This window comes from Artemia franciscana, chromosome 4, assembly GCF_032884065.1.
Source record: "Artemia franciscana chromosome 4, ASM3288406v1, whole genome shotgun sequence".
Classification (NCBI taxonomy): Eukaryota; Metazoa; Arthropoda; class Branchiopoda; order Anostraca; family Artemiidae; genus Artemia; species Artemia franciscana.
In genome coordinates this window covers 1,316,003-1,341,714 of record NC_088866.1, presented here as the reverse complement: position 1 = coordinate 1,341,714, position 25,712 = coordinate 1,316,003, and the positions used below count along the sequence as shown (strand labels likewise).

The 25,712-nt window shown below is 34.9% G+C and overlaps 1 protein-coding gene across 2 annotated transcripts; it reads left to right on the top strand.

Moving 5' to 3' along the window:
- The first annotated feature begins 925 nt into the window (after positions 1 to 925).
- LOC136025829 (galactose-3-O-sulfotransferase 2-like) lies at positions 926 to 25,499 on the top strand. 2 transcript variants are annotated; one of them, XM_065701827.1, is made up of 5 exons: positions 926 to 1,804; positions 13,046 to 13,669; positions 16,855 to 17,022; positions 20,438 to 20,588; positions 24,676 to 25,499. In XM_065701827.1, exons 1-4 carry the CDS (start codon positions 1,758 to 1,760, stop codon positions 20,538 to 20,540), a joined length of 942 nt encoding a protein of 313 aa, XP_065557899.1. In that variant the 5' UTR covers positions 926 to 1,757; the 3' UTR covers positions 20,541 to 20,588; positions 24,676 to 25,499. The 2 variants fall into 2 exon arrangements, with proteins under 2 accessions (XP_065557899.1, XP_065557898.1); XM_065701826.1 differs by lacking the exon at positions 24,676 to 25,499 and having other exon boundaries at positions 20,438 to 20,913.
- The last annotated feature ends 213 nt before the right edge of the window (positions 25,500 to 25,712 follow it).

Sequence of the window (25,712 nt, the reverse complement as noted above, 5' to 3'; positions counted from 1 at the left end):
AAATATCTGACCCGGTAAAAATTAATAAGGGAGTTCGGCAAGGTGCCGTATTGTCTCCTAGTAGGCTATATTTAAATGCGTGCTTGCATCGTGCCTGCGTCCCCTTAGAAGTTCTGTTTTTTACGGTAATGCTGGTTTGTCTTCTATTGCATATGCAGATGACGTTCTTCTTGTTGCCCGGACTCGCCGTGGATTGCTTTCTAATTATACTATATTAACCAATGAACTATCTAAGATTGGACTGTCAGTTAATGCGTCTAAATGCGAGTTTATTTATTTTAATAGCCCTTATGCGGTCGCTCCATTCGTTACTGGGACTGCAGTTCTACCATGTTCTTCTTTAGTTAGTTGGCTTGGTCTGTGTTTCGGCCCAACACTTTCCGCTACCTGTTCATCCCTAGTGAATCAAGCCGTGAAAAACCTACGCGTCGCTTACGGAAAAATATCCCCAAACAAAAGCCGTTACAACCGCAACGGTTTGTGCATGATTTATAACGCTTATTGCGCCCCTGTGCTTTTTTTTTTATCAGGCATGGCTCATCTGTTCCGTAAGAAAGATCGACATACTCTACGTACGGCTTATTTCAGATATTGCAAATTCCTCCTCTGGCTTCCTAGATGGCACCGAAACAAAAAAATAATTGCTCGATTTGGTTTAGTAGATGTGCCTTCTCGGATTCGGTCTTCCAGGATGATTTATGTAAAAAGACTGTCAACTTTATTCACGTTTATGACCCTCTGCAGCCTTTTTTCCATATTGATACTGGTTGATTAGTCCGTATTGTCTTTTGTTAGTTTAAATTTTGTTTTTCTTCACTGTTTATCGTATTTGTTTATTTATTTATATTTATGTATAATACTCCGTACTTTGTGTTTTTTTATACTTTACGGGTAATAAAGTTAATTCATTCATTCATTCAAAGCACCAAAATCCACTGTGTCAAAATCTTTTCTTTAAGTCAAAGAGCATTATGAGGGAAATTTGACCTTATTCCAAACAATTACTGACAACGCATTGAATAGTAGAGTGGCCTTTCTGAAAAACAAAATGTGTCTCACTTAATAATCTATGCTTCGCAAGTTGATCATAAAGGAGCGATGAACCGCTTTCTCAAACATGTTGAATACCTATGCCTATGTCTGCGGATCAGATTTGAATTGAAAATGGAGTATCTGAGACATAAAGTCTTTCTATATATCAAGTTTCATTAAGATCCGACCATTTACTCGTCAGATAAACATACCTAAATTTTGACGATTTTCCATCCCTCCAGCCCTCCCCTCAGATGGTCAAGTCTGCGAAACGACTGTTGTCAAGTCAATTTTGACAGGCCTACCAATTGGTAGACACACCTACCAATTTTTATCGTCCTAGCACATCCAGGAAAGCCAAATTCACTAAAGCTTTGGAAATCCCCCCGAACTCTCCCAAAGAGAGCGGATCCGATCTGGTTATGTCAATCACGTATATATGACTTGTTCTTATTCTTCCCACCAGGTTTCATCCTGATCTATCCACTCTAAGCGCTTTCAAGATTTCCGGTTTCCCCCTCCAACTCTCCTCAATGTCACCGGATCCGGTCGAGATTTGAAGTAAGAGCTTTGAGACACAAAGTTCTTCTAAGTATCAAATTTCATTAAGATCAATTTACAATATAATCTGACCTGGTTCCTAACACGCCTGCCAACTTTCATCGTTTTAACTTATCTGGAAGTGCCCGAACTTGAAAAACAGGGACCAACAGACCGTTCAACCGATGGACAAACAGAAATTACGATCGACACTGGAGGTCTTTACAAAATGGTAAGCGTTCATTATATTTTATTAATTTGATAGCTTATGTCTTGTGTTTTCCAAAGTGATTAAGTTAATGTTGTTTTATGAAATAAAAAACAGAAGTTTTCATTGGTTCCAGTTTAATTGCTCATTTCTCCAGAATGAAACAGTACAATTATAAAAACTGAAAAAAAATTACTAAAATACCTAATTATATCATTTGTAACCGTAGGTTAGTTTATTTTACCATCCCCCTCTAATGTTGAACTATTTGGCCCAAATTCTATGCTCCCAGGATTTTCCCGAAACATGCTATAGAAGTAAAAGTAGTACCATTAGATTTCTTACTTTATCCCATAAACCTATGTATACATTATAGTTACTGCTCTGACGGTTTATTCCTTTCCCTCTCATGATGAAACAGTTTGTGGTAATGAACTGTAGTAAGGAGTGACCCGGCTCAATAGTAACCAAAACCCTAAAACATGGAATTTTGATACCAATAGTTACATAAAAATATCGCATTTTTATGCTGATTTTAAATACAGTTCCATCAAATGTATCAGTCTGAGCCATCGAAAGTTACGAGCCTGAGAAAATTCGCCTTATTTTAGAAGATATGGGGAAACACCCCCTAAAATATATATGTAAACATATATATGATATTTATTGATGCTTCTGAAACTGGAGAGGGGTTATCAAAACTAGATATTAAACTTTTAGCTTATGAGATTGAACAACGCAAGCGATGGAATCCAATGGAAGAACTGTAGGCCTAAATCCTACGAAAAATATGACTGATGGTTCAAAAGTAGGAAGAAAAGCCGAATAATGTAACCTAGAAATTAGATTTTAGGCCTAATAAATTTAACAATACTAGAGATGGAAATCAAACTAAATAATAGGAAATCCAATAAACAACGTGGAAATTTCAGCATGGAAAAAATTCATTTCGGGTATGAGAATCCAAATTTTTTTTTCTCAACAACTTTGAAATTCAATAATGGTCAGGGTCTCCCGATAGGGTCTTGTTCAATTTGCTGATTTTCAGGTGTTCAAATTCCAATTTTGTTGATGAACATTTTTTCCTAAGTGTTAGACACGAGTACCAAAATTTGTTTATATTTATTTTATTATGTTTTTTTGCGAGTCATATTTTTATTACGTTTATTACTTTTTACCAATTTCTTATCTAATGGTACTACTAATGGTAATCCCCTCTGGTCCAATCTTTTGGGACTTTTTCGTTATTCCAGATAGCCAATAGAAGAGCAATCCATACAAATATGCAGACTCGAAGGGACGCTTTCAGCATCTCCGCCGTAATCCCATCGACTCCAGGTGCACATCCTTTTTTCAGCTCTGTCACTGCTGACGTGACTTCTTCCGTGCTGGGGGGGGGGATCAGCTCTTACGTCAATTTGTAAAAATGGCATATCCAGTACTGTTTCTGGATCATCAGGTCTGGGCCTATTTAAGGCTTTCTTGAAATGTGAAGCTCATCTCTCATCAGCTTTCTGTGGATCTGAAATAATGTCTCCATTTTCATCTTTCACAAGAGATGTACGATTTGTTTTCTTTCCAACTATCTCGTTTGTTAGTCGATAAACCATTTTTGAGTCTCCTTTCTTTGCAGCTTCTTCTGCAAGCGCTGCAATATAAAAATATAAAGCCCAAATAATATGTTTTCTATACATTGTGGCATGCGTCCGTCCGTGGCCGAGTGGTTAACGCGCCGAACTCACGAGCGAAGGGTCGCTGGTTCGAATCTCGGTGGTGCCGACCGCTTGGTTGTAGGACGAGGGTTAGTGGCGTTTCCCCGTAAGACAAGCCAAAAGTTTACCCAGCTTCAAATGGGTACCTAGAGAAATCTAGGGAAAAGCACGGGAAAGCGTCGGATGACTTGCCCCCAACCACGCATTGCACCCCGGCCGAGGGCAGAGAATCAGGAGATCGGCACCTGCGCTACGCGAACCCTTATCGGTTTGCATGCGAAAGTTTGCTTTGCTTTTGCTTGTGGCATGCGTCACTCATGTTTCAAATTAATACCCGCAAATTGGATCAACGTTGATTAAAAAAGAGAAACGAAAAAAAGCATGGGAGATATACAATTTGGACAATATACTGCTACCTCCTCAACCATAGTGTGGAAGTCATGTCAGCTCACGAAAACATAGGAGGGGCTACTATTTCAATGTATATGGGGGCAGCTTTACCACTTTTTGATATTTTCGGTGAAAATAGCAAAAGACTTTTTTTTAATAAAAAAAAAAACACCTCAAAAAAAACTTTTTTCAAACCCTAACCTGGCAAATAATGTAGCAGGGACATTCTTCTCCCCATATTCATTTCGTTGATGGCTGCATATAGCCTTTGTTATAGATTAAACAAAAAAAAAACAAGTTTTTTTAAATGAAAGTAAGGAGCGACATTAAAACTTAAAACGAACAGAAATTACTCCGTATATGAAAGGGGCTTTTCCTCCTCAACGCCCCGCTCTTTACGCTAAAGTTTGACTCTTTCTTAACTCTACATTTTAAAATAGTAAAAAACTATAGCGTAAAGAGGGGGGCGTTGAGGAGGAAAAGCCCCTTTCAAACACGGAGCAATTTCTGTCCGTTTTAAGTTTTAATGTCGCTCCTTACTTTCATAAAAAAATTTGTTTTTTTGTTTAATTTCTGGATGTTTTTGAATTAATGCATGGTTTGATCTTGGCTCTCCACGCATAAATAATTAAAACGAAATTTGCATATTAATATTTTGGGGCTAAATGGCTTTTTCATAGTTTTAATCGGAAGATTTTGAGAAAAAAGGAGCGGGGGAGCAAGACCTAGTTGCCCTCCAATTTTTTTATTACTTAAAAAGGCAACTATAACTTTTTTTTACGAACATTTTCATAAGTAAAAAATATACGTAACTTACGAATTAAATTACGGAGCAAACTTCTATATTCGTATGTTTTTATTGCGTATATGAGGGGGCCACCCCTCGTCGATACCTCGCTCTTTACATCAAAGCATAAATTTTGTCCCAATTCCTTAAGAATGACCCCTGAATCACAAAGGCCATAGAATAAATGGTTGAAATTACTAAAAACACTTTAGTGTAAAGAGCGAGGTATTACGAGGAGTTAAAACCCTCATATGCGTAATAATTTCTGTTCGTTTTAAGTTTTAATGCTGCTCCTCACTTTCAGTAGAAAAAACTTTTCATATTTGTTTTTTCATTGTTTTTTAAAAATAATACTAGAAAATCATGCGCCCCCTCCATTGTAAGTCTTGCTTTCCCCATGAAAATTTCCTCCAAGCAAAGATCCTCCCCGGTAACCCTCCCCCTCAAATATCCCCCCAAACCAAAAAAATCCTTCTGAAAACGTCTGTACACTTCCCAGTAACCATTACTATATGTAAACACAGGTCAAAGTTTGTAACTTGCAGCCCCTCCCACGGGGACTACGGGGGAGTAAGTCGTCCCCAAAGACCTAGTTATTGGGTTTTTCGACTATGATGAATAAAATGTCTATCTCAGAATTCTGATCCGGTGACTTTGGGGAAAAGATGAGCGTGGGAGGGGGCCTAGGTGCCCTCCAATTTTTTTGGTCACTTAAAAAGGGCACTAGAACTTTTCATTTTTGTTAGAAGGCCTTTTGCGGCATTCTAAGACCACTGAGTCGATACGATCATCCCTGGAAAAAAAACACAAATAAACACGCATCCGTGATTTGTCTTTTGAAATCATTAAAAATACTTTGGCGTAAAGAGTGAGGTATTAGGAGGAGGTGAGCCCCTCATATGCGTAATAATTTTTGTTTGTTTTAAGTTTTAATGCTGCTCCTTACTTCCAATAGAAAAAACTTTTCAAATTTATTTTTTCATTGTTTTTTTTAATAATGTTAGAAAATCCCGCGCTCCCTTCATGAAAATTTTCTTCCCCCATGGCAAATTCCTCGATGGAAAGTTCCCGCAGCATATCCCCCTCTTCTCAACCCCTCCCCCAATCAAAAAATCCCTCTGAAAACCTCTGTACACTTCCCAATAAGCATTACTATATGTAAGCACTGGTCAAAGTTTGTAATTTGTAGGCCCTACCACGGGGACTGTGGGGGAGTAAGTCGTCCCCAAAGACATAGTTATAAGGTTTTTCTACTACGTTGAATAAATTGGCTATCTCAAAATTTTGATCCGTTGAGTTTGGGAAAACAATTAGCGTGAGAGGGGGCATAGGTGCCCTCCAATTTTTTGGTCACTTAAAAAGGGCACTAGAACTTTTCATTTCCGTTAGAACGAACCCTCTTGCAAGATTCTAGGACCACTGGGTCGATACGATCACCCCTGGGAAAAAAAATAAACACGCATCTGTGATCTGCCTTCTGGCAAAAAATACAAACTACCACATTTTTGTATATAGGAGCTTGAAACTTCTACAACAGGGTTCTCTGATACACTGAATCTGATGGTGTTATTTTTGTTAAGATTCTATGACTTTTAGGGGTGGTTTCCAATATTTTTTAAAATAAGGCAAATTTTCTCAGGCTTTTGATAGCTTTTGATAGGTATGACTAAACTTGATGAAACTTATATATTTAAAATCAGCATTAAAATACGATTCTTTTGATGTATCTATTGGTATCAAAATTCCATTTTTTAGAGTTTTGGTTACTATTGAGCCGGGTCGCTCCTTACTACAGTTCGTTACCACGAACTGTTTGAAACCGGTTTTCTGAGATGTAACCTAAGCGTAATTCCTGAATTTGTCTCCAATAACCGACAAGTGCCAAATTATTCTTTTTTTCGAAGTGGTCTAAGTAGGCAAACGAAAGCTGGGATACAAATGAGCATGAGGCCTGAAAGAAAGAGTTTTGGTCTGGGGGACATATGTCCCCAAGGTTTGACGGCAGGTTATAATAGCACATCAGATAAATATAACGACAAAGGAGTAACTTTTTTCGAGAATAAGAAGTGGAAAACTGCATGGGAAATACACATCTGGGCTATATATTTGCATATTAAGGGTGGGGGGCTGGGTTGGGTTGTTAAGTAAAGTGAAGCACTCATAGGAATGATATAAGTAGGTATTTAAAGATTTTCATAAGTTGTTTTCTGATTTTTTTTTAGGGGTTCCATCTCTTCAGCCCGACTGTACACTATGTAAGCCTAAGGAGAAATGAATTGTTTAAGTAAGAAATATTATGCTTAACGTAACGTAGTTTAACCAATTAGTACAGGAAATTATGTAGGTAGTGTGAAAACCGTTTATTTTTTTTTGTCAGGTATATTCATTGCATTTGCATATGATATAGCCACAAAGTTAAGAGCGCTCAGACTGGTTTATCAATGCTTGTACCGTAAAATATTTATTGCCCATTCAGTCTATAATGGTAGAAGATAAGTTGGCTTTTGTCAAATCTTTTAAGGTTTCAGGAACTACAGTAGTTGACATATTGTTCAGGTAATTTTAATTCAGGTAATTTTAATTCAGGTAATTTTAATTCAGGTAATGTCATTTTCGTTAAATATTTATTGCCCATTCAGTCTATAATGGTAGAAGATAAGTTGGTTTTTGTCAAATCTTTTAAGGTTTCAGGAACTACAGTAGTTGACATATTGTTCAGGTAATTTTAATTCAGGTAATTTTAATTCAGGTAATTTTAATTCAGGTAATGTCATTTTCGTTAAATATTTATTGCCCATTCAGTCTATAATGGTAGAAGATAAGTTGGTTTTTGTCAAATCTTTTAAGGTTTCAGGAACTACAGTAGTTGACATATTGTTCAGGTAATTTTAATTCAGGTAATTTTAATTCAGGTAATGTCATTTTCGTTAAATATTTATTGCCCATTCAGTCTATAATGGTAGAAGATAAGTTGGTTTTTGTCAAATCTTTTAAGGTTTCAGGAACTACAGTAGTTGACATATTGTTCAGGTAATTTTAATTCAGGTAATTTTAATTCAGGTAATTTTAATTCAGGTAATGTCATTTTCGTTAAATATTTATTGCCCATTCAGTCTATAATGGTAGAAGATAAGTTGGCTTTTGTCAAATCTTTTAAGGTTTCAGGAACTACAGTAGTTGACATATTGTTCAGGTAATTTCAGAACAATTAAATTACTTGAATTGAAACCAATTTAGATTCTTTCAAGTGCATGTTTATTTTTTTCTCAGCTCCTTAGATGACCTCCCTGAGCCTCTTAGTACCCCTGTTTGAATTAAAAGTCATGTTCAAAACATAAATGCTATTAAAATTCATTTTACCCCATTTGTAAGGTCAGACGTCAAAACCAACTTAACCAACCGGCTCAAAGCTATCACTCATTAGGCTTCTTAAAGAAAACATATTAGAAATTTTTGGTTTCTCTATTAATTCTTTTTTATGTTATGATTGATACAAGTCCATTTAGTTTTTTTCATTTAATAATCATCTGTTTTTTTCTTCTTTCCGAACTAGTACTTATACGATTCACATACCTATTTTTTTTTTCAATGAAAAGTTTTACCATTTAATATATTTTCATCTCATCTCAATTTTAAATGGAAAGACAATGTGACCCAAGAAATTATATTTTGTTCCCCTTTAAAATTAATACATACAGTATGCAACATTAACATTTTTAATATAATTTGCAAGACAATCGGAGAGAAAAAAACTAGGCATATTTATTGGCGTGTCAAATTAAAAGAATACTTTAACGAAACAAACATATTACTTCAAAAATTGCCACTCTTCGTTTTCACAATTAATTTAAGCATTAATTCTCTATAAGAATGAAATAGAATCCAAAGGAGAGATTTTGATAAAGGGCCTCGGTTGAAGACTGTAAGGTTAAATTCAAAATTGCAAATCTGTAATTATTTTTGAAATATTTTGTCATTCTTGTTATCTGGATTATTATCATGATTTTTACGGCACTTGTTATTAACCAAGTGACATATAGCAATCGCAAATTCTGTCGGTCTGTTGATCCCGGTTTTGCTACTTTAGGCACTTCCAGGTAAGCTAGAACGATGAAATTTGGCAGACGTATCAGGGGCTGGACCAGATTAAATTAAAATAGTCGTTTTCACGATTTGACCATCTGGGGGAAGTGGGGGCCCGTTAACTCGGAAAAAATAGAAAAATGGAGTATTTTTAACTTAACGGTTGATAAGATTTCAATGAAATTTGATGTTTGGAAGGATAGCGTGTCTCAGAGCTGTTATTTTAAATCTCGACCGGATCTGGTGACATTTCAGGGGGGGGGGGAGTTGGGAGGGGGAAACCTTAAATCTTGGAAAAAACTTAGAGTGGAGGGATCGGGACGAAACTTGGTGGTAAAAATAAGCACAAGTCCTAGATACATAATTGACATAACCAGAACGGATCCGCTATCTTTTGGGGTAGTTAGGGTGTGTGTGTGTGTGTGTGTTAATTCTGAAAAATAAAAAAAGAGGTATTTTTAACTTACGAACGGGTGATCAGATCTCAATGAAATTTGATATTTAGAAGGATATCGTGTCTCAAATCTCTTAGTTTAAATCCCGATCGGATCTCGTGACATTGGGGGGAGTTTGGGGTGGGGGAACTTAAAATCATGGAAAACCCTTAGATTGGAGGGACGGGGATGACACTTGGAGGGAAAAATAAGAAGAAGTCTTAGATACGTGATTTACATAATTGGGACGGATCTGCTCTATTGGGGGGGGGGGGGGTAATTCTGAAAAATTAGAAAAAATAACGTATTTTGAAGTTACGAAGGAGTGATCTTCATAAAACTTCATATTTAGGAGGACCTCGTAACTCAGATCTCTTATTTTAAATCTCAACCGGATCCAGCGTCATTGGAGGGTGGGCAGCTGGGGGATACCGGAAATTTTAGTAAATACTTAGAGCGGAGAGATCATGATGAAACTTGACGGGAAGAATAAAACCTGTCTAAGATACGTGACTGACATAACCGGACCGGACCTTCCTCTCTTTGGTGGAGTAGGGGGGGGGGGGGTAATTTGGAAAAAAGAGGTATTTGTAACTTACGAAAGGGTGACCATATCTTAATGAAATTTGATATTTAGAAGGATTTTGTGCTTTAAAGCTCTAATTTTAATTTCCGACCAGATCCTGTGACATTGGGGGGGGGGGAGTTGGAGGGGGAAACCGGAATTTTTAGAAAATGTAAAAATTGGGGTATTTTTATCTTACAAATAGGTGATCAAATCTTAATGAAATTTGATATTTAGAAGAAATTAATGTCTCAGAGCTCTTATTTCAAATCCCGACCAGATCTTTTGACATTGGAGGGAGTTGGAGGGGGAAATCTTGGAAAACACTTGGAGTGGATGAATCGGGATGAAGCTTGGTGGATAGAATAAGTAACTGTCCTTGATACGTGATTTACGTAACCGTACCGGATTCACTCTCTTTGGGGGAGTTGGGGGGAGGGGATCAGTCATTTGGCGAGTTTGGTGCTTCTGGACGTGCTAGGACGCTGAAAATTGGTAGGGGTGTCAGGGAGCTGCACAAATTGACTTGGTAAAGTCGTTTTCCCAGATTCGACCATCTGAGGGGCTAAAGAGAGAGGAAAAATTAGAAAAAATTAGGTATTTATAACTTACGAGTGGGTGATTGGACCTTAATGAATTTTGATATTTTAAGGATATCGTGACTCAGAGCTCTTATTTTAAATTCTGACCGACATTAAGCCTCTGATTTTCCTTTTAATCAATCTATTCATTCTTAGAATTTTGTTAGAGCTATTACCATATGAGCTCTTGGCTCTTAGCTCTTCTTGCCTCGTCAAAAGTGCCCTATGAGCTCTTAGCTCTTGTTTTTTTGGTTGTTGTTAATAATTAAAAACCAGATTTTTCAATATATATGTCGCTTTATGTACAGATTAAACGGAACTCAAGCCTTTTAGAGGATTTCAAGGGGGGGGGCTCATTCACGGATAAACTTTTTCGCAGACCTTAATTAGTCTTGGTACATTAATTTGTTGTTGCATTCTTTATCGATGTTAAGTCAAATGAAAGACACACCGCTCAAAAATTGAATCGTTTTCGACAAAGCATAAATGACTCTCTGGATTTTTGAGCGTTTAAGGGAAAAGAATTACCCCATATGTAGTAGATTCCATTCATTTTAATCTTTACTGATTATTTGTTTACACCTCAGTTTTTTTTTAAGATGCATCTATTCATCCATAGCAGTGTCTTTTGTCTTAAATTAAACGAAAAAAAAAACTAGTTTTTTTTAACTGTCAGTAAGGAGCAACATTAAAACTTAAAACGAACAGAAATAGTAAGTAAGGAGTAAGGAGCCGGGTCGCTCCTTACTACAGTTCGTTTCCACGAACTGTTTGATAAAACTCGGACAACCATTTCAATTATGCCGCGGAGCGACATTACTGCTTTCGCATCTGCTTTTTCTCATGATCAGCGATCATGAACTATTCTCATGAGTAGCTCTTAATAGCAAAGAGATACAAACTTGAAATCATTCTTGGGTAATAGAATTGTGAAACGAGCCAGAAATATTCCAGTAAATTTTATAAGAGTTCCAGTAGTTTTCCAGCAAAAAAATGATTTTTTCCTCGTGTTGTACATCGTGTCAAAACAAAAATATCCTAGCTGGAAATGTAAACTGTCTTAAAACAATTTATTTTCTTTTAGATTTATTTAACGTTGATTTTTTTTTAGATTTCTTTTAGTTTGACTCTTTGCCACAATTCTACTTTTTGAAACAATTAAAAGCTTTAGCGTAAAGAGCGAGGGGTTGCGGAGGGGACAACTCATTTCATATACGGAGTAATTTCTGTTCGTTTTGAGTTTTAATGTCGCTCCTTACTTTCAGCTAAAAAAATTAGTTTTTTTTTATTTAATATGTGTTTAAATACAGTTATATTTATTTTAGTTTGCTTTTGCTCATTTTAGCTGTTAAATATTTGTTTAATTCCAATTTAATTGCTAGATATGATTGCGATGGTAATTGAGATTCATGTGTCATATTGGTGTCTGTGTCAAATGATGCAGTCAAACAGACAAAAACTGCCAAATGGTGAAATAAATATCAAGTGAATAACGGTCAAATTTGTAATATAAGGATAGAAAAGGAAAAAAGAACAAGAGAAGGAAAATAAGGCAAAATGAAATACAAGTTGAAAGAAAAAACTTGTCAAACAACTTAAATTGAGTGGTTTTCACTAAAATTAGAGTTTCAGTGCCAATTCATTCGGTTCTCGTTTGGATCTAAATTTAAACCCGAATCAGTAGATCACTAATTTCGAGATCCAAATACATTTAAAGTCGCAATAGTAACTTGTATGAGGTATATGTTCCCTTCGAAACAAACAATTTTATGAAAATCCTATTGCCATAAATTACACAAAAAGGGCAAGATATGTGTATCATTGGATTCATTAGTCTCAGATCCCAGATTAGGACTCATATTTATATTGAATTATAGAAGATCATACAAAATTATAATAGAACACATAATTATTTATAGAAGTCTTCTATGTAGGATTATGTGCAAGTTTTAGAAGATAAATTTGGATTAAAGTAGAAGACAAAATTACAGAATGCATCTATATAGAATTATAGAAGATTATATAGAGTTCCATAAAGATTATACATAGCGAGACCCAGCGAGATTATACATCCATTCACCCATCGAGAGTTAAATCAATCCTTGAATTTTTCTTGTGGAAGATTAAAAAAAATACTTAGAAAAATAAAAATTGTCTTTCTTCTATGATTTTCAGCCAATTTTCAAAGTGTTTTCAATGTAAAAAGCCTGTACAGAAATTTTAAAATGTGATTCGGCAGGTGGATATGAATACCGTAGGAGAGGAGAAAAAGAAATTTCAATAAATTTTCCAGGGACATAAACCCAATGCTCTTTGAAATATTAAAGAATAAGTTTAATAAGTTAAACAAAGAGGCGTCTATGGTACAAATAAAACTAGGTAATTATTATACAAGAATTTAAACCAGTTATCTAATGTTTCTGGGCCATCTATTTATCAAATTGTACCAACTAATATCCTCCCCTGACCAGGAGGTGTCAATTGGGAACATTGGGGTGGGAGAAGGGTTTATTTGTCATCCACCAAATTTTTTGCCCCCCCCTCCAAGATTAAAATTAAGGTTGTTTTAGGATACCTTCATTAAAAATGCAGTATTTTGGTATTTATTAGAAACAGGAAAAACAATAAATTCCCTTCCGTATATTTTGAAACATATATTTTGCCGCACTAGATTTCTTTGGTATGTTTATTTTTGTCCTTCTTTTATTTTTAGGATTGCATATATGAATAAATGGTTTATTGATGGAACTAATGGAGTTGGAAGCCTTGGGTTCGAAGAATATAGAAACATGGTCGAAAGAAATAACTGGGGAGAAATAACAGACTATAATATCTTAATTGAAGAAGTTTGGAATTCAACAACCGTTGATAGAACATTTCCCAATAAACCCAAAGCTGTCACAATACTGCGAAACCCTGTTGAACAGTTTGAATCTGTCTTTTATTATATGGATTTAAGGGAATTTTACAATGTCAGTACTTTTAAGGAACTGGTTAGTCAAATTTCTAGCAACACAGTGAGGAATGATCACTTAGATAATGTTCATGGGAGGAACCAGCTTCTAAGAAATCTAGGCTTCAATCCTAATAAGGACAGATCTTTAAGAGATTTTATAAGTGAATTAAATGCAACATTTGATTTAGTGATGATTGCAGAGCACTTTGAAGAGTCTGTGGTTCAGTTAAGAAATCTAATTGGAGTGCCCTTAGAATATATGACCTACTTGCCTCAAAACACCAGACACAAAGAAGCTGTGTATAAAATTTCTAAAACGGAAAGGAAGGTTCTTGAAAATTGGCTGAAACTCGATATGGAGGCCTACAAAGCTTTTAAATGGTAAGTATTTATGACTATTTAACGCCACCAGTGTACTTGGCACAGCTGATACACTTAGCCATGTCTAGGCTAGGTGCGCTCTCTTAGTACCTGTGTTGTTCATACGGTCTTCTGCTTTAGCTCAAGACCCAAAAATAGCATTCCCTGAAAGTTTATGCTTAATATCTGAAGCCGTTCATGAGATACTGCAAAAGCGTCACCGAGTGACAACCGAGACGCAAATTGTCTTCTGATTAAGTCTAGTATCACCTTCAACATTCTCTGGAAGTTCCAGCTTCTTACGCATAGTTGTTCCCAGGATATTATAGGTATACTGTTTGACGGCATTGACAGTGTTTATCTTATTATTTAGTTCAATACCCCTATAAAAATGCCAAGTAAGTTTAAACTTAATACCAGTAGCCATTCCCCAGATATTTGAGATGCATCCTTTGGATATCTGGATGCAGGTAGTGCCTGTCTGATGTGCCCATTAACATTCCCAGAAAGTTTCAACTTAATAACCATAGCTGTTCATAAGGTATTGCAGATACTTCCTTCCATCAACCCGAATAAAGTGTCTTCTTATTAAGCTGAATATCTTCCTCAGAATTCTATGTAATATTCAACATAATCTTCCATAGAAAAGTTTGTCATGAGATATTACCGACACACTTTTTAAACAGTTGGTGGTAACGAACTGTAGCAAGGAGCGACCCGGCTCAATTAAACGAAACTCTAAAAAACGGAATTTCGATACTAAGAGATAAATCAAAAGAATCGGATTTTTATTTTAAAACTGAAAACGAACAGAAATTACTCCGTATATGAAAGGGGCTTTCCCTCCTCTACACCCCGCTCCTTCTCGAAACTCTACTTTTAAAAAAAAGAAAAAACTTTAGCGTAAGGAGCGGGGTGTAGAGGAGGAAAAGCCCCTTTCATATACAGAGTAATTTCTCTTCGTTTTCAGTTTTAATGTCGCTCCTTACTTTAATTTCAAAAAACTTTTTTTTTTATTTAATATCAAAAGAATCGGATTTTTATGCTGATTTCAAATATATAAGTTATATCAAATTTAGTCTTTGTCATCAAAAGTTACGAGCCTGAGCAAACATGCCTTATTTTGGAAAATTGGGGGAAACACCCCCTAAAAGTCATGGGATCGTAACAAAATCACACCATCACATTCAGCGTATCAGAGAGCCCTACAGGAGAAATTTCAAGGTCCAATCTACAAAAATGTGGTATTTTGTAATTTTTGCCGGAAGACTAATCACGGGTGCGTGTTTATTTTTTTTTATTTTTTTTATTTTTTTCCCAGGGGTTATCCTATCGACCAAGTGGTCCTAGAGTGTTGTGAGAGGGCTCATTCTAACGGAAATGAAAAGCTCTAGTGCCCTTTTTAAGTGACCAAAAAATTGGAGGGCACCTAAGCCCCCTCCCACGCTCATTTTTCCCCAAAGTCAACGGATCAAAATTTTGAGATAGCCATTGTGTTCCGCATAGTCGAAAACTATTAAAAATATGTCTTTGGAGATGACTTACCCCCCAGAGTCCCTGGGGGAGGGGCTGCAAGTTAGTTATTTTATGGTTATGCTTATGGTTATGGTTATTGGAAAGTGTACCGACATTTTCAGGGGGATTTTTTTGTTTGGATGTGGGGTTCAAGGGAGGGGGCTGTATGGGAGGATCTTTCCTTGGAGGAATAATTCATTGAAGAACAGAAATTCAATGAAAAGGGCGCAGAATTTTCTAGCATTACTATTAAAAAAAAAAACAATGAAAATATAAACATGAAAAATTTTTTTTCAATTGAAAGTAAAGAGAAGCATTAAAACTTAAAACGAACAGAGATTATTAAGCATATGAGGAGTTTTAAAAATACTTTAGCATAAAGAGTGAGGTATTTAGAAGGAGATAAATACTTCGCTCTTTATGCTAAATTATTTTTAGTAAAATTATTCTACGGCCTTTCTGATTCAGGGGTCATTCTTAGAAAATTGGGACAAAACTTAAGATTTAGTGTGAAGAGCGAGGTATTAACGAGGGGACAAACCCCCTCATATAAGTTAATTCTTAAGTTAGGTATATTTTTTACTAATAAAAACGTTCGTTAAAAATTAAAAGTTCTAGTTGCCTTTATAAGTAACCGAAAAATTGGAGGGCAACTAGGCCTCCTTCCCCACCCTTTATTTCTCAAAATTGTCTGATCAAAACTAACAGAAGGCCATTTAGCCAAAAAAAGAATTAATATGCAAATTTTTTTAATGTAACAACTAAAATAAGGGAAAATCAACCAAAACTCACCCCAATAATATGACCAAACCCTGGGACTGATACAGTTGTGGGACTGATACATCAAAATGTAATTTTTTTTTTTTTTTTAATGTAAAAATTCAAGACAGCAGCCTCAACCTTTCCTTAAATCCTGTTTCGTTATTGACAAAACTGCATATACGCAGCCTGTAACCATATAAATGTTTCTGGCCATATAGCCAACCACTCCAAAATTACGTAGGTATTTGGTTCCACCAAAACCAGCCATGTGCACTTCTAGTCAATCCTTTGAAATGTCAAAATCTACCCCCAATATTACCCCCTCCCTCCTAGATTTCGAAATATACATTTTTTTTGGAATTTTCGTTACAAACAGGAAAAAAGTTATTTTGGAAAAAATGTTGCCTCAAAAACTTTGATTTTTCTATTTCTCAGTTAAAAAAGAAGCCTTTTTTACAACCCCCCTCCCCCCTAAAAAAATCGTGAGTTGGTGCCCCCTGGGAGTGAGATTCTTAAGTTTGTTGCTTTTTGTTTTCCATCGATGACAAATTTTAAGGAAAGGTAGCCTCTACCTAAAAAATAACTATACACAAGACAATAAGAAAAAGAAAATTCTTTGGTTAAAAGGCCAAAATCGTTTCTGCAATGTAAGAAGGTCATTTTTCGAAGACCAAAAGCTTGAACGAGAGAAGGTAAATTAATTATTTTAAAATTATAAGGGAAATTTTCTTAAAATTAAGAAAATTTCGTAAAAATTAGAATATTGGGGGGGGTTAATCACTAATGAGAAATAAAATTGCGTACGTAATAAGAAAAAAGAAAGAAAGAGAGAGAGAGAGAGAGAGAGAGAGAGAGAGAGAGAAAGATAGAGAGAGAAACAGAGAGAAATGAATAAAGTAAATCGAATTATCATATTTTAAATTTTCTAGGGACTTAATGAGAAAAATTACAGCGGACGACAAAATCCAACGACAAAAGTTAAGGAACCTGAACAAACATTTAAGGGACAAGTGCAAGATATCCGAAGGAAGACAGAAGAGAAATTTCACCAACTTTCGCTTCGGGGTCTTGGATGTGAAGTTCCTGTATAATAAAGAGTATGTCTAGACTACCAAACTTAATTAGTTCAAACATTTATGGGTCTTGTATACACAACAAACACACAGAAGGGGAAAATCATTGTAGATTTTTCTCTAAGAAAATGAGAATTTGAACGAAAAGCGAGTCACAACCGTTTTTGATGTACTAAGGACAATGAAAAATGAAATTTGATTGTACAAATTAATTAATTGAAAACTTACACAACCATATATGCGTTTAAAAATTACGAAAAATTGGTCAACCAGTTTCTTAAGGAAACAGACTTCCATGTACAGTTATGCAGTTTTCTGTTTTTTTTTGCTATTGCTGCCTAATTAAAAAAAAAGAAATTTTAGCAAAAATATAAGCTAAAAAATGTTGCTAAAAATGAATTTCGAGTTTATTCTTTCAAAGAAAATAGGAAAGTCAAGGAATTTCCCAAACCATCGTTTTGGGATTTTGGATATGAAGTCGATTTAAAACTACTATACTACTATAGTAGATTTAAACTACTAGACATAGTCAGTATACGATTTTGCGGGTCCCGTATACATGCAAAAAAGCAGGAACGGGAAATTTTTGTTGTGGTTTTTAATTAGAGCAAACAGGAAACTGAACAAAAAGGGGATCTTCACCGCTTTGTATTACAAAGCACAACAAAATAATAAAATCTAACTATTTGAAATAATTAAGTGAGAATTTACTCAAACATATACATTTTCAAAATTAGGAGAATTGGGCGTTACATCTATATATATATATATATATAGATAATTTGTCTGTGTGTGTGTGTGTGTGTCGAGTGACGTTATGTTTGTGTGTCGACTGACGTCATGTTTGTCGACTAACGAAATTACAGACCGGGACATCGGGACACAAATGACGACCGGGACACTGGGACATAGGAAATATAAATGACGACCGGGACACTCAAAGAGAAAGCGACCGGGACACAAGGACTACAAAAAGGTAAAAACTACAAAAAAACTAAAAAGAAAAAAAAACGAAAAAACTAAAAAACAAAACTAAAAAAAAATAAAAATAAAAAAAACTAAAAAAGTAAAAACCAAAAAAAAAACTAAAAAGAAAAAGAGGGGAAAAACACAAAAATTTATTTCATCATATACCAATTTAAAATCGAATGTATATACAGACCGGGACACCGGGACACAAATGACGACCAGGACACAGGGAATATAAATGACGACCGGGACACAGGGGCACAACTACAACGGGGACGCCGAGGGGCACAGGGGGATATATAAATGACGATGGGGACACAGGGAATGTTCGATTATCAATCACCATCAACAAAGCTCAAGGGCAATCATTAGAATCATGAGGTATAGTTAAAAGAAAAAACTAAAAAAAAGTAAAAAACTAAAAACTAGAAAAGACCAATTCAAAAACGAATGTATATACAGACCGGGACACCGGGACACAAATGACGACCAGGACACCGGGACACAAGGAATATAAATGACGACCGGGACGCTCAAAGAGAAATTACAGACTGGGACACCGGGACACAAATGACGACCGGGACACAGGGAATATAAATGACGACCGGGACACAGGGACACAACTACAACGGGGACGCCGGGGGGCACAGGGGGATATATAAATGACGACGGCGACACAGGGAATGGTCAATTAGCAATCACCGTCAACAAAGCTCAAGGGCAATCATTAGAATCATGAGGTATAGATCTGAATACGGATTGTTTTCCCATGGACAATTATATGTTGCGTTTTCAAGAGTCGGTAAACCTGACAATCTATTTATATGCACAGACAATGGGACAGCGAAGAATGTTGTATATTCACAAGTTTTACGTAGTTAAAAACATATATATATATATATATATATATATATATATATATATATATATATATATATATATATATATATATATATATATATATATATATATTCACAGGTCGGACACAGGGACACAACTACAATGGCGCGTAACTAATATGGCGTGTAACGACTTACGCGCGCGGGGGGGCTTGGGGGGGGCGCGAAGCGCCCCCACCAACTAGGTGTTGGGGCTGCATGAAGCGCCACCCCAACAGCTAGTTTTTAATAAAAAGAACATCCATATTCACTTATGCAAGTACTGGAAGTAGTTAGAAACAAATGAAAAAAAGAAACGCTGGTGAAAAATTAGCAAAAATTAGCTAAAAGAATATGGCACAAAACAGTATAATAAGATGCATTCTCCTCTTGAAGAAGTAGTTGTGAATTAACAAGTTGTTAATAATGAAATTTTCCCATACGAAAAATACTACTAAATTTAACTAATTATCTTGGTGCATTTATGTTCTTGATAATTAATCAAGATAATTAAATTCAAGATAATTAATTATCTTGGTGCAATTATCTTGGTGCATATATCATATGATAATATGATATTGCCCTAATAACTTCATAAATTTAAAAAAACAAAAGAAAAACATAACTGGGTTCATACAACTCAAGGCTTTGGATGAGCAAATCTATTGAATTCTCTCAGGCAAATCTAGCAAATTTTAGCGAATCACTATTAATTTTAATGCTTCAATATTTCTGCTGGTAACGATAGCTATAATTATAATCTAAATATCTAGAATGTTGTATCTGTTATCATTATCTAATGAATTGACTTATCCCCATTTGAAGGAGAGAAGAGAAATTACTTTACCATAATATCGTAATAAAAAGAATTTTTTGTTGCATTATTTACGCCTGCAACATATATTCACAACTTACCTGACTTGTTGCTCCTGCTGGAAATCCAGGTTAGACTGGGATGTGACCTTTCGCCTCCAGTCCGAAAGATCAAACAGTTCGGGGTAACGAACTGTAGTAAGGAGCTACCCGGCTAAATAGTAACCAAAACTCTAAAAATGGAATTTTGATACCAATAGTTACATCAAAAGAATCAAATTTTAATACTGATTTTAAATATATAAGTTTCATCAAGATCAGTTATAATCATCAAAAGTGACGAGCCTGAGAAAATTTGCCTCATTATAGAAAATAGGGGGAAACACCCCCTAAAAGTCATACAATCTTAACAAAAATCACACCATCAGATTCAGTGTATCAGATAACCTTATTGTAGAAGTTTCAAACTCATATCTACAAAAATGTGGAATTTCGCATTTTTTGCCAGAAGACAGATCACGGATGCGTGTTTATTAGTTTTTTTTTTTTTTTTTTTTTTTTTTTTAATGTTGCTCCTTACTTTCATTTAAAAAAACTTTTATTTTTGTTTAATCCTATTCAAGCGTGACTGCATCCTTTAGACCAGTACCATGGACTTATTTCAATTTATATCTTTCAATTTATATTTATTCAGTTTATTCTTATTCAATTTATTTCAATTTATATCTTTCAATATATATTTATTCAACTTATATCTTATTTCAATTTATTCTTTTCAGGCGAAATATTTTCTGCGATCACTTCGCAGATCCTGGTAGAAACAAATTTCAGCAAATCCAGAGGAGTCATTCGGAGGCCCTGCGGCACTTCAGATGGGATTAAGTCCTGTGGCAGTTTAGATATTCTATGATAAATATTCCTAGTTGTTAAGTAAGCTTAGTCTGACTCATGCATCTAAACTAGGCTACCTCCATCTCTCATAGCTTTTCTATAATCAAATTAAAATTTTCATTATGTTTATTTGACGACTTCATATAATTAAATCAAAAATTGAATTATCTGAATTAAAAAATTTTGCTTTTGTTTATTATAATCGAAATTTATTCATTTCAATTAAGATTTTGAGGGGTTGACTACTTCCATATTACAGGCAATACATGTCATATGCTTCTATATATATTTTACCCGACCACTTAGTATGTAGAGGAGGATCTAGAAACCAATTTTCGCTTTACTAAAAAAAAAAAAAAAAGAAGCCGTAGATTGTCAGCTTTATCGACATATACTGACAATTCTTCCTTAAGGTTTTGACAATTTTTCATTTATGAAAGTAAGAAAGAAGAACAAAATTCAATCATTTTTAGTTTTCAGTAAAGTGCTCTGTTCTTGAAAAGACATATGTGCTATCTGCCCCCACTCATGTTAATTTTTGCTCGTTTTGAGTATAATTCGGCTATTTATTGTAATTTTTGTTCGTTTTCAATTTCATTTATTTTTTGATCGTAATTTCTGGTAGTTTTATGCTTAAAATATTATTTGACTTTATTTTGGCTCATTCATGGCTTAATGAAGCTCTTTACTTTTCTTTGAAAAACTTGTCTTGTGGAAAAAGTTTTTTTTAAAGTAATTTCTTTTCGTTTTTTATTAACATAGTCTTTTTTATGGAAAAATAATATTGATTATCTTTTCAATTTTCTTCTATTAGAATCCATAGTTTGGGTTGGTATTTGTATGTTGGAGAAACTTTTTCAGCAATTTTTAATCCTGACGCAAACAGTATTTTTTAATTTAATTTTATAGCTTCTGAAGTTGACCTGAAAAATAAAACTTATTATCATTTTCAAAATATTCTATCTATGCTCTTTGACAATCGGGATACACTTACTTTCTTTTTATTTGTTTAAATTTATAAAGCAGAAATAGTAATAGTAGTACCCCCAAAGGTTTCAAATTAATGCCGCCAGTCGTTTCCAATATATTCCAGAGGTGTCTTATTGGCAACCATTCAAAAAAATGCATTTTTACTTATTCCAAAGCAACATTTAGTTTGAAAGCATAATGGGTCAACTGCATGATTGTGGGGGGTTCACATGCCTAATATCGCTAAATACATAGTTGCCGCACCATAATACTATGCTGAACAAAAAGGCTGTCTCAAAATTGTGACCGGATGCGAATAGGCTCGAGAGAAGGGCTGCTTGCCCTCCAGTCTCTTGTTACTCTTAAAAAGGGCTCCAGACACTCGCGTAATCATTGGAGTGGAAAGGGGAGGACTTACTCCTTCATATATCTAACAAAAATATTTGAAGCAACTAAAATCAAAGTGAAAACATTTTAAATGTATTTTGCTTTCAGTTAAGTTCAAATTCTGTTCTGGTCTTGAGGAGGTATGAGGATTGTCAGCCCTACTCATGCTTATTTTGTGTTTGACACGGTTATTCATTGCTTGATTTAAATAAATAAAATATGTTTAAAATATTATTCTCTTGTAGCTTTAATAAAATAAAAATCATTAAATCTTTCAGGAATAAATGTCAGTATTTGTATACTAAAATGACAATCCACACCCATTTTTTTTCAATTAAGTAAAAATTATGTTCTGGTCTTTAGAAGGTATGGGGTTGTCAAAGAGACAATTTCCAGAGCTTTCAACTACACTGAACAAAATGGCTATCTCAAAGTTTTGATTAGATGTGTTTTGAGAGTTGATGGCCGGGGTTTGGCTTATTGCCCTCCAATCCCTTTTGACTTATAAAAAGGGCACTAGCCCTTTCAATTTGCAATCAAATGAGCCTTTTTAGAAGGTTTTACGACAACAAATGGCCACCTCGAAATTTATCTCAAATTTATTTTAGGAAAATACGAGGGGGGGCATATCCATCTTCCAATCACTCTGAACTTCTGATTGTCAATCCAATGATTCCCCTCCGAAAGTTAAACGATTCCCCTTTCTTCATATACCTTATTTGCCCCCAGGGCATAACTTACACCCCTCGCCCTGAGGGCTCAGGGATGGTTGTCGTCCTTAAAAACATAATTTACAGACCTTTCAACTATGTCGAACCAAATGGCAATCTCAAAATTTTGATTGTATGTGTTTGGGGAAATAATGGGTGTGTAAAGGGGGAGGGGATATTTTCCCTCCAATCACTTTCGACTGTTCGAAAGAGCATTAGCCCTTTCAATTTCCAAGTAAATGAGCTTTTCCCTAAGAAAAGCTTTTCGACTAAAAAAGATCATTTCAAAATTTCTTTCATACGCATATCGGGAAAATATAAGGTGTTGGGGAAGGGGGTACGCACCCTTCGATCACTCTGAATCTTAAAAAAGGCACTAGAATATTCGAGTGCCAATCAAATGAACCCATTCTAGAGTTTTTACTGTCCCCCTTTTTAGATATACCTTATACGCTCCCAGGGCAGAACAAATAACCCTTGCCCTGAAGGCTATGGGAGGGAGGGGGGAAGTTTGTCATCCTTAAAGACATAATTTTAGCACTTTTCAATTACGTTGAACAAAATGGCTATCTCATTTTTTTTATTGAATGTGTTTGGTGAAATGGTGGGCGCGGGGTGGGTGTTAGTTGCCCTCTAATCTCTTTTGACTATTAAAAAGGGCATTAGCTGTTTCAATTTTCAATGGAATGAGCTCTTTTCGAGGTTTCTATGACAACAAATGGCCCTCTCAAAATTTACATCAGATGCATTTTTGGGAAAATACGAGTTGTGTGTGTGTGTGGGGGGGGGGGCTCCACTCTCGGTCGCTCTAAATCTTAAAGATGGCACTAAAACCTCTGATTAGAAATCTGATTAGCCCCCTCCAAAGTTTATGCGATCACGCTTTTTATATAAACTTTAAATGTACCCTTGATACAAATTACAACCCTTGCCCTAAGGGCTGTGAGGGGATGTCACCCTCAAAGACGTAATTTCCAGATCTTTCAACTATGTTGAACAAAATGGCTATCTCAATCTTGATTGAATGTTTTTGAGGAATGGTGGGCGTGAGGGGGGTCTAGTTGCCCTCCAATAATCGAAAAGGGCACTAGCCCAGTCAATTTCCAATCAAATGAGCCCTTCTTAAAGTTTCTATAAACTTTTCTTCAATACGAAATGCCCTGGTCTAATAAAAAAATTAAAATAAACATATAACTAATAAATTGTGCCCGCATCACTCTTTACTTAGGCAGCGCTATGCGCTGCCTATTATCAACAGGATCTTGCATCCCTTAGTTCTTTGACTACCTGCCTTAATTCTGTCCTAGGAATCATGTGAGGGCTGATGGAAGATAGATTTATCTATCAACTAGCTGTTGGGGAACATTTTTAAATTAATACAATTTTCGGATTTGACTCACCTTACATGAACAATTAAAACAAAATTTGCATAGTAATTTTAGTCTTTTTTAAACTAATAATAATTTTATAATAACTCGAGTTCGATTTTTGTTTTAGTTGCTTAAGAACGACTCCTGAATCACCGAGGCTATTTAATTAGAATAAGAGCCTCTTAAAAGTAAGAAAATAAAGTAAAATAAAAGTAAATAAAAGTAAAAATAGAAACTTTAGCGTAAGAGCAAGCAAGCGAGGAGAGGCAGCCCATCTCAAATACGTAGTAATTTCTGTTCGTTTTAAGTTTTAATGCCAATCGTTACTTTCAGTTAAAACAACTTTTTTTAAATTTAATTTCTGGACGTTTTTGAATTAATGCATGTTTTGAATTTGGCTCACCGTACAAGAATAATTGAAATGAAATTTGCATATTAATTTTACTCTTTTTTTAAACTAATAATAACCTTAAAATAACCTAAGTTTGATTTTCATTTCAGAAAGGCTATTTAATTAGAATAATGGTCTCTTTTAAAAGTTAAAAAAGAAACTTTATTGTAAGAGCGAGCTACTGAACCCATCTCATATACGTAATATTTTCTGTTCGTTTAAGTTTTAATATTGTTTCTTACTTTTAGTTGAAAAAAATGTGTTTTATTTAATTACTGATCGTTTTTAAGTAATTTCAGGAAATCCAGCTCCCCCTCCATAGAAAATGTCCTCCCCACACGAGAAATTTCTCCAAGGAAAGATTCTCCTACTTAAGTGAAATAAGCGGCATTTGCAGAACTAATTTCGTAAGGCATTGTAACGAAACAGCCGAAGAGGTCAAAACTATTTTTATGGAAAATGAGAGTTACAAGTTGAGCCATTCTCAAAGGAGTGAAAATAGATCTTTAAAAGATATACGTAACAATTTGTGTTCATTTTAAGTTTTAATGTTAAACACATACAATGTATTTGGTTTATCTATATATCTATATATAAAAAATAAGTTGTTTGTTTGTCCGTTGACTGACGTCATGTTTGTTGACTGACGTTATTATAAGGATTGAGCATTATGCCGTTATGAAGTTGTTTGTCGACTGACGTCATGTTTGTTGACTGACGAGATTACAAACCGGACACAAATGACGACCGGGACACTAAAAGAGAAATTACAGACTGGGACACCAGGACACAAATAACGACCGGGACACAGGGAATATAAATGACGACCGGGAAACAGGGACACAACTACAACGGGAACTCCAGGGGCACAGGGGCATATATAAATCACGACCAGCACACAGGGAACGTTTGATTAGCAATCACCATCAACAAAGCTCAAGGGTAATCATTATAATGGATCTGAATGCAGATTGTTTTTCCCATGAACAATTACATATTGCATGTTCAAGAGTCGGTAAACCTGACGATCTATTTATATGCACAGACAATAGGACAGCGAAGAATGTTGTATATTCGCAAGTTTTGCGTAGTTGAAAACATATATATATATAAATATATATATATATATATATATATATATATATATATATATATATATATATATATATATATATATATATATATATATATATATATATATATATATATATATATATATATATATATATATATATATATATATATATATATATGTCAATCTGTATTCACAGGTGGGACACAACTACAATGGCGCGTAACTAGTATGGCACGAAAAAAGCTTCAAAAAAAGAGAAAA

What these genes read in the sequence shown, in the direction of transcription:
- LOC136025829 (XM_065701827.1), top strand. Translation starts at nt 1,758, where the DNA reads ATGGACAAACAGAAATTACGATCGACACTGGAGGTCTTTACAAAATG. An exon ending in CTGGAGGTCTTTACAAAATG is followed by an intron (nt 1,805 to 13,045) that starts GTAAGCGTTCAT and finishes TTTTATTTTTAG; the next exon opens with GATTGCATATATGAATAAAT. An exon ending in AAGTTCCTGTATAATAAAGA is followed by an intron (nt 17,023 to 20,437) that starts GTATGTCTAGAC and finishes TATTCTTTTCAG; the next exon opens with GCGAAATATTTTCTGCGATC.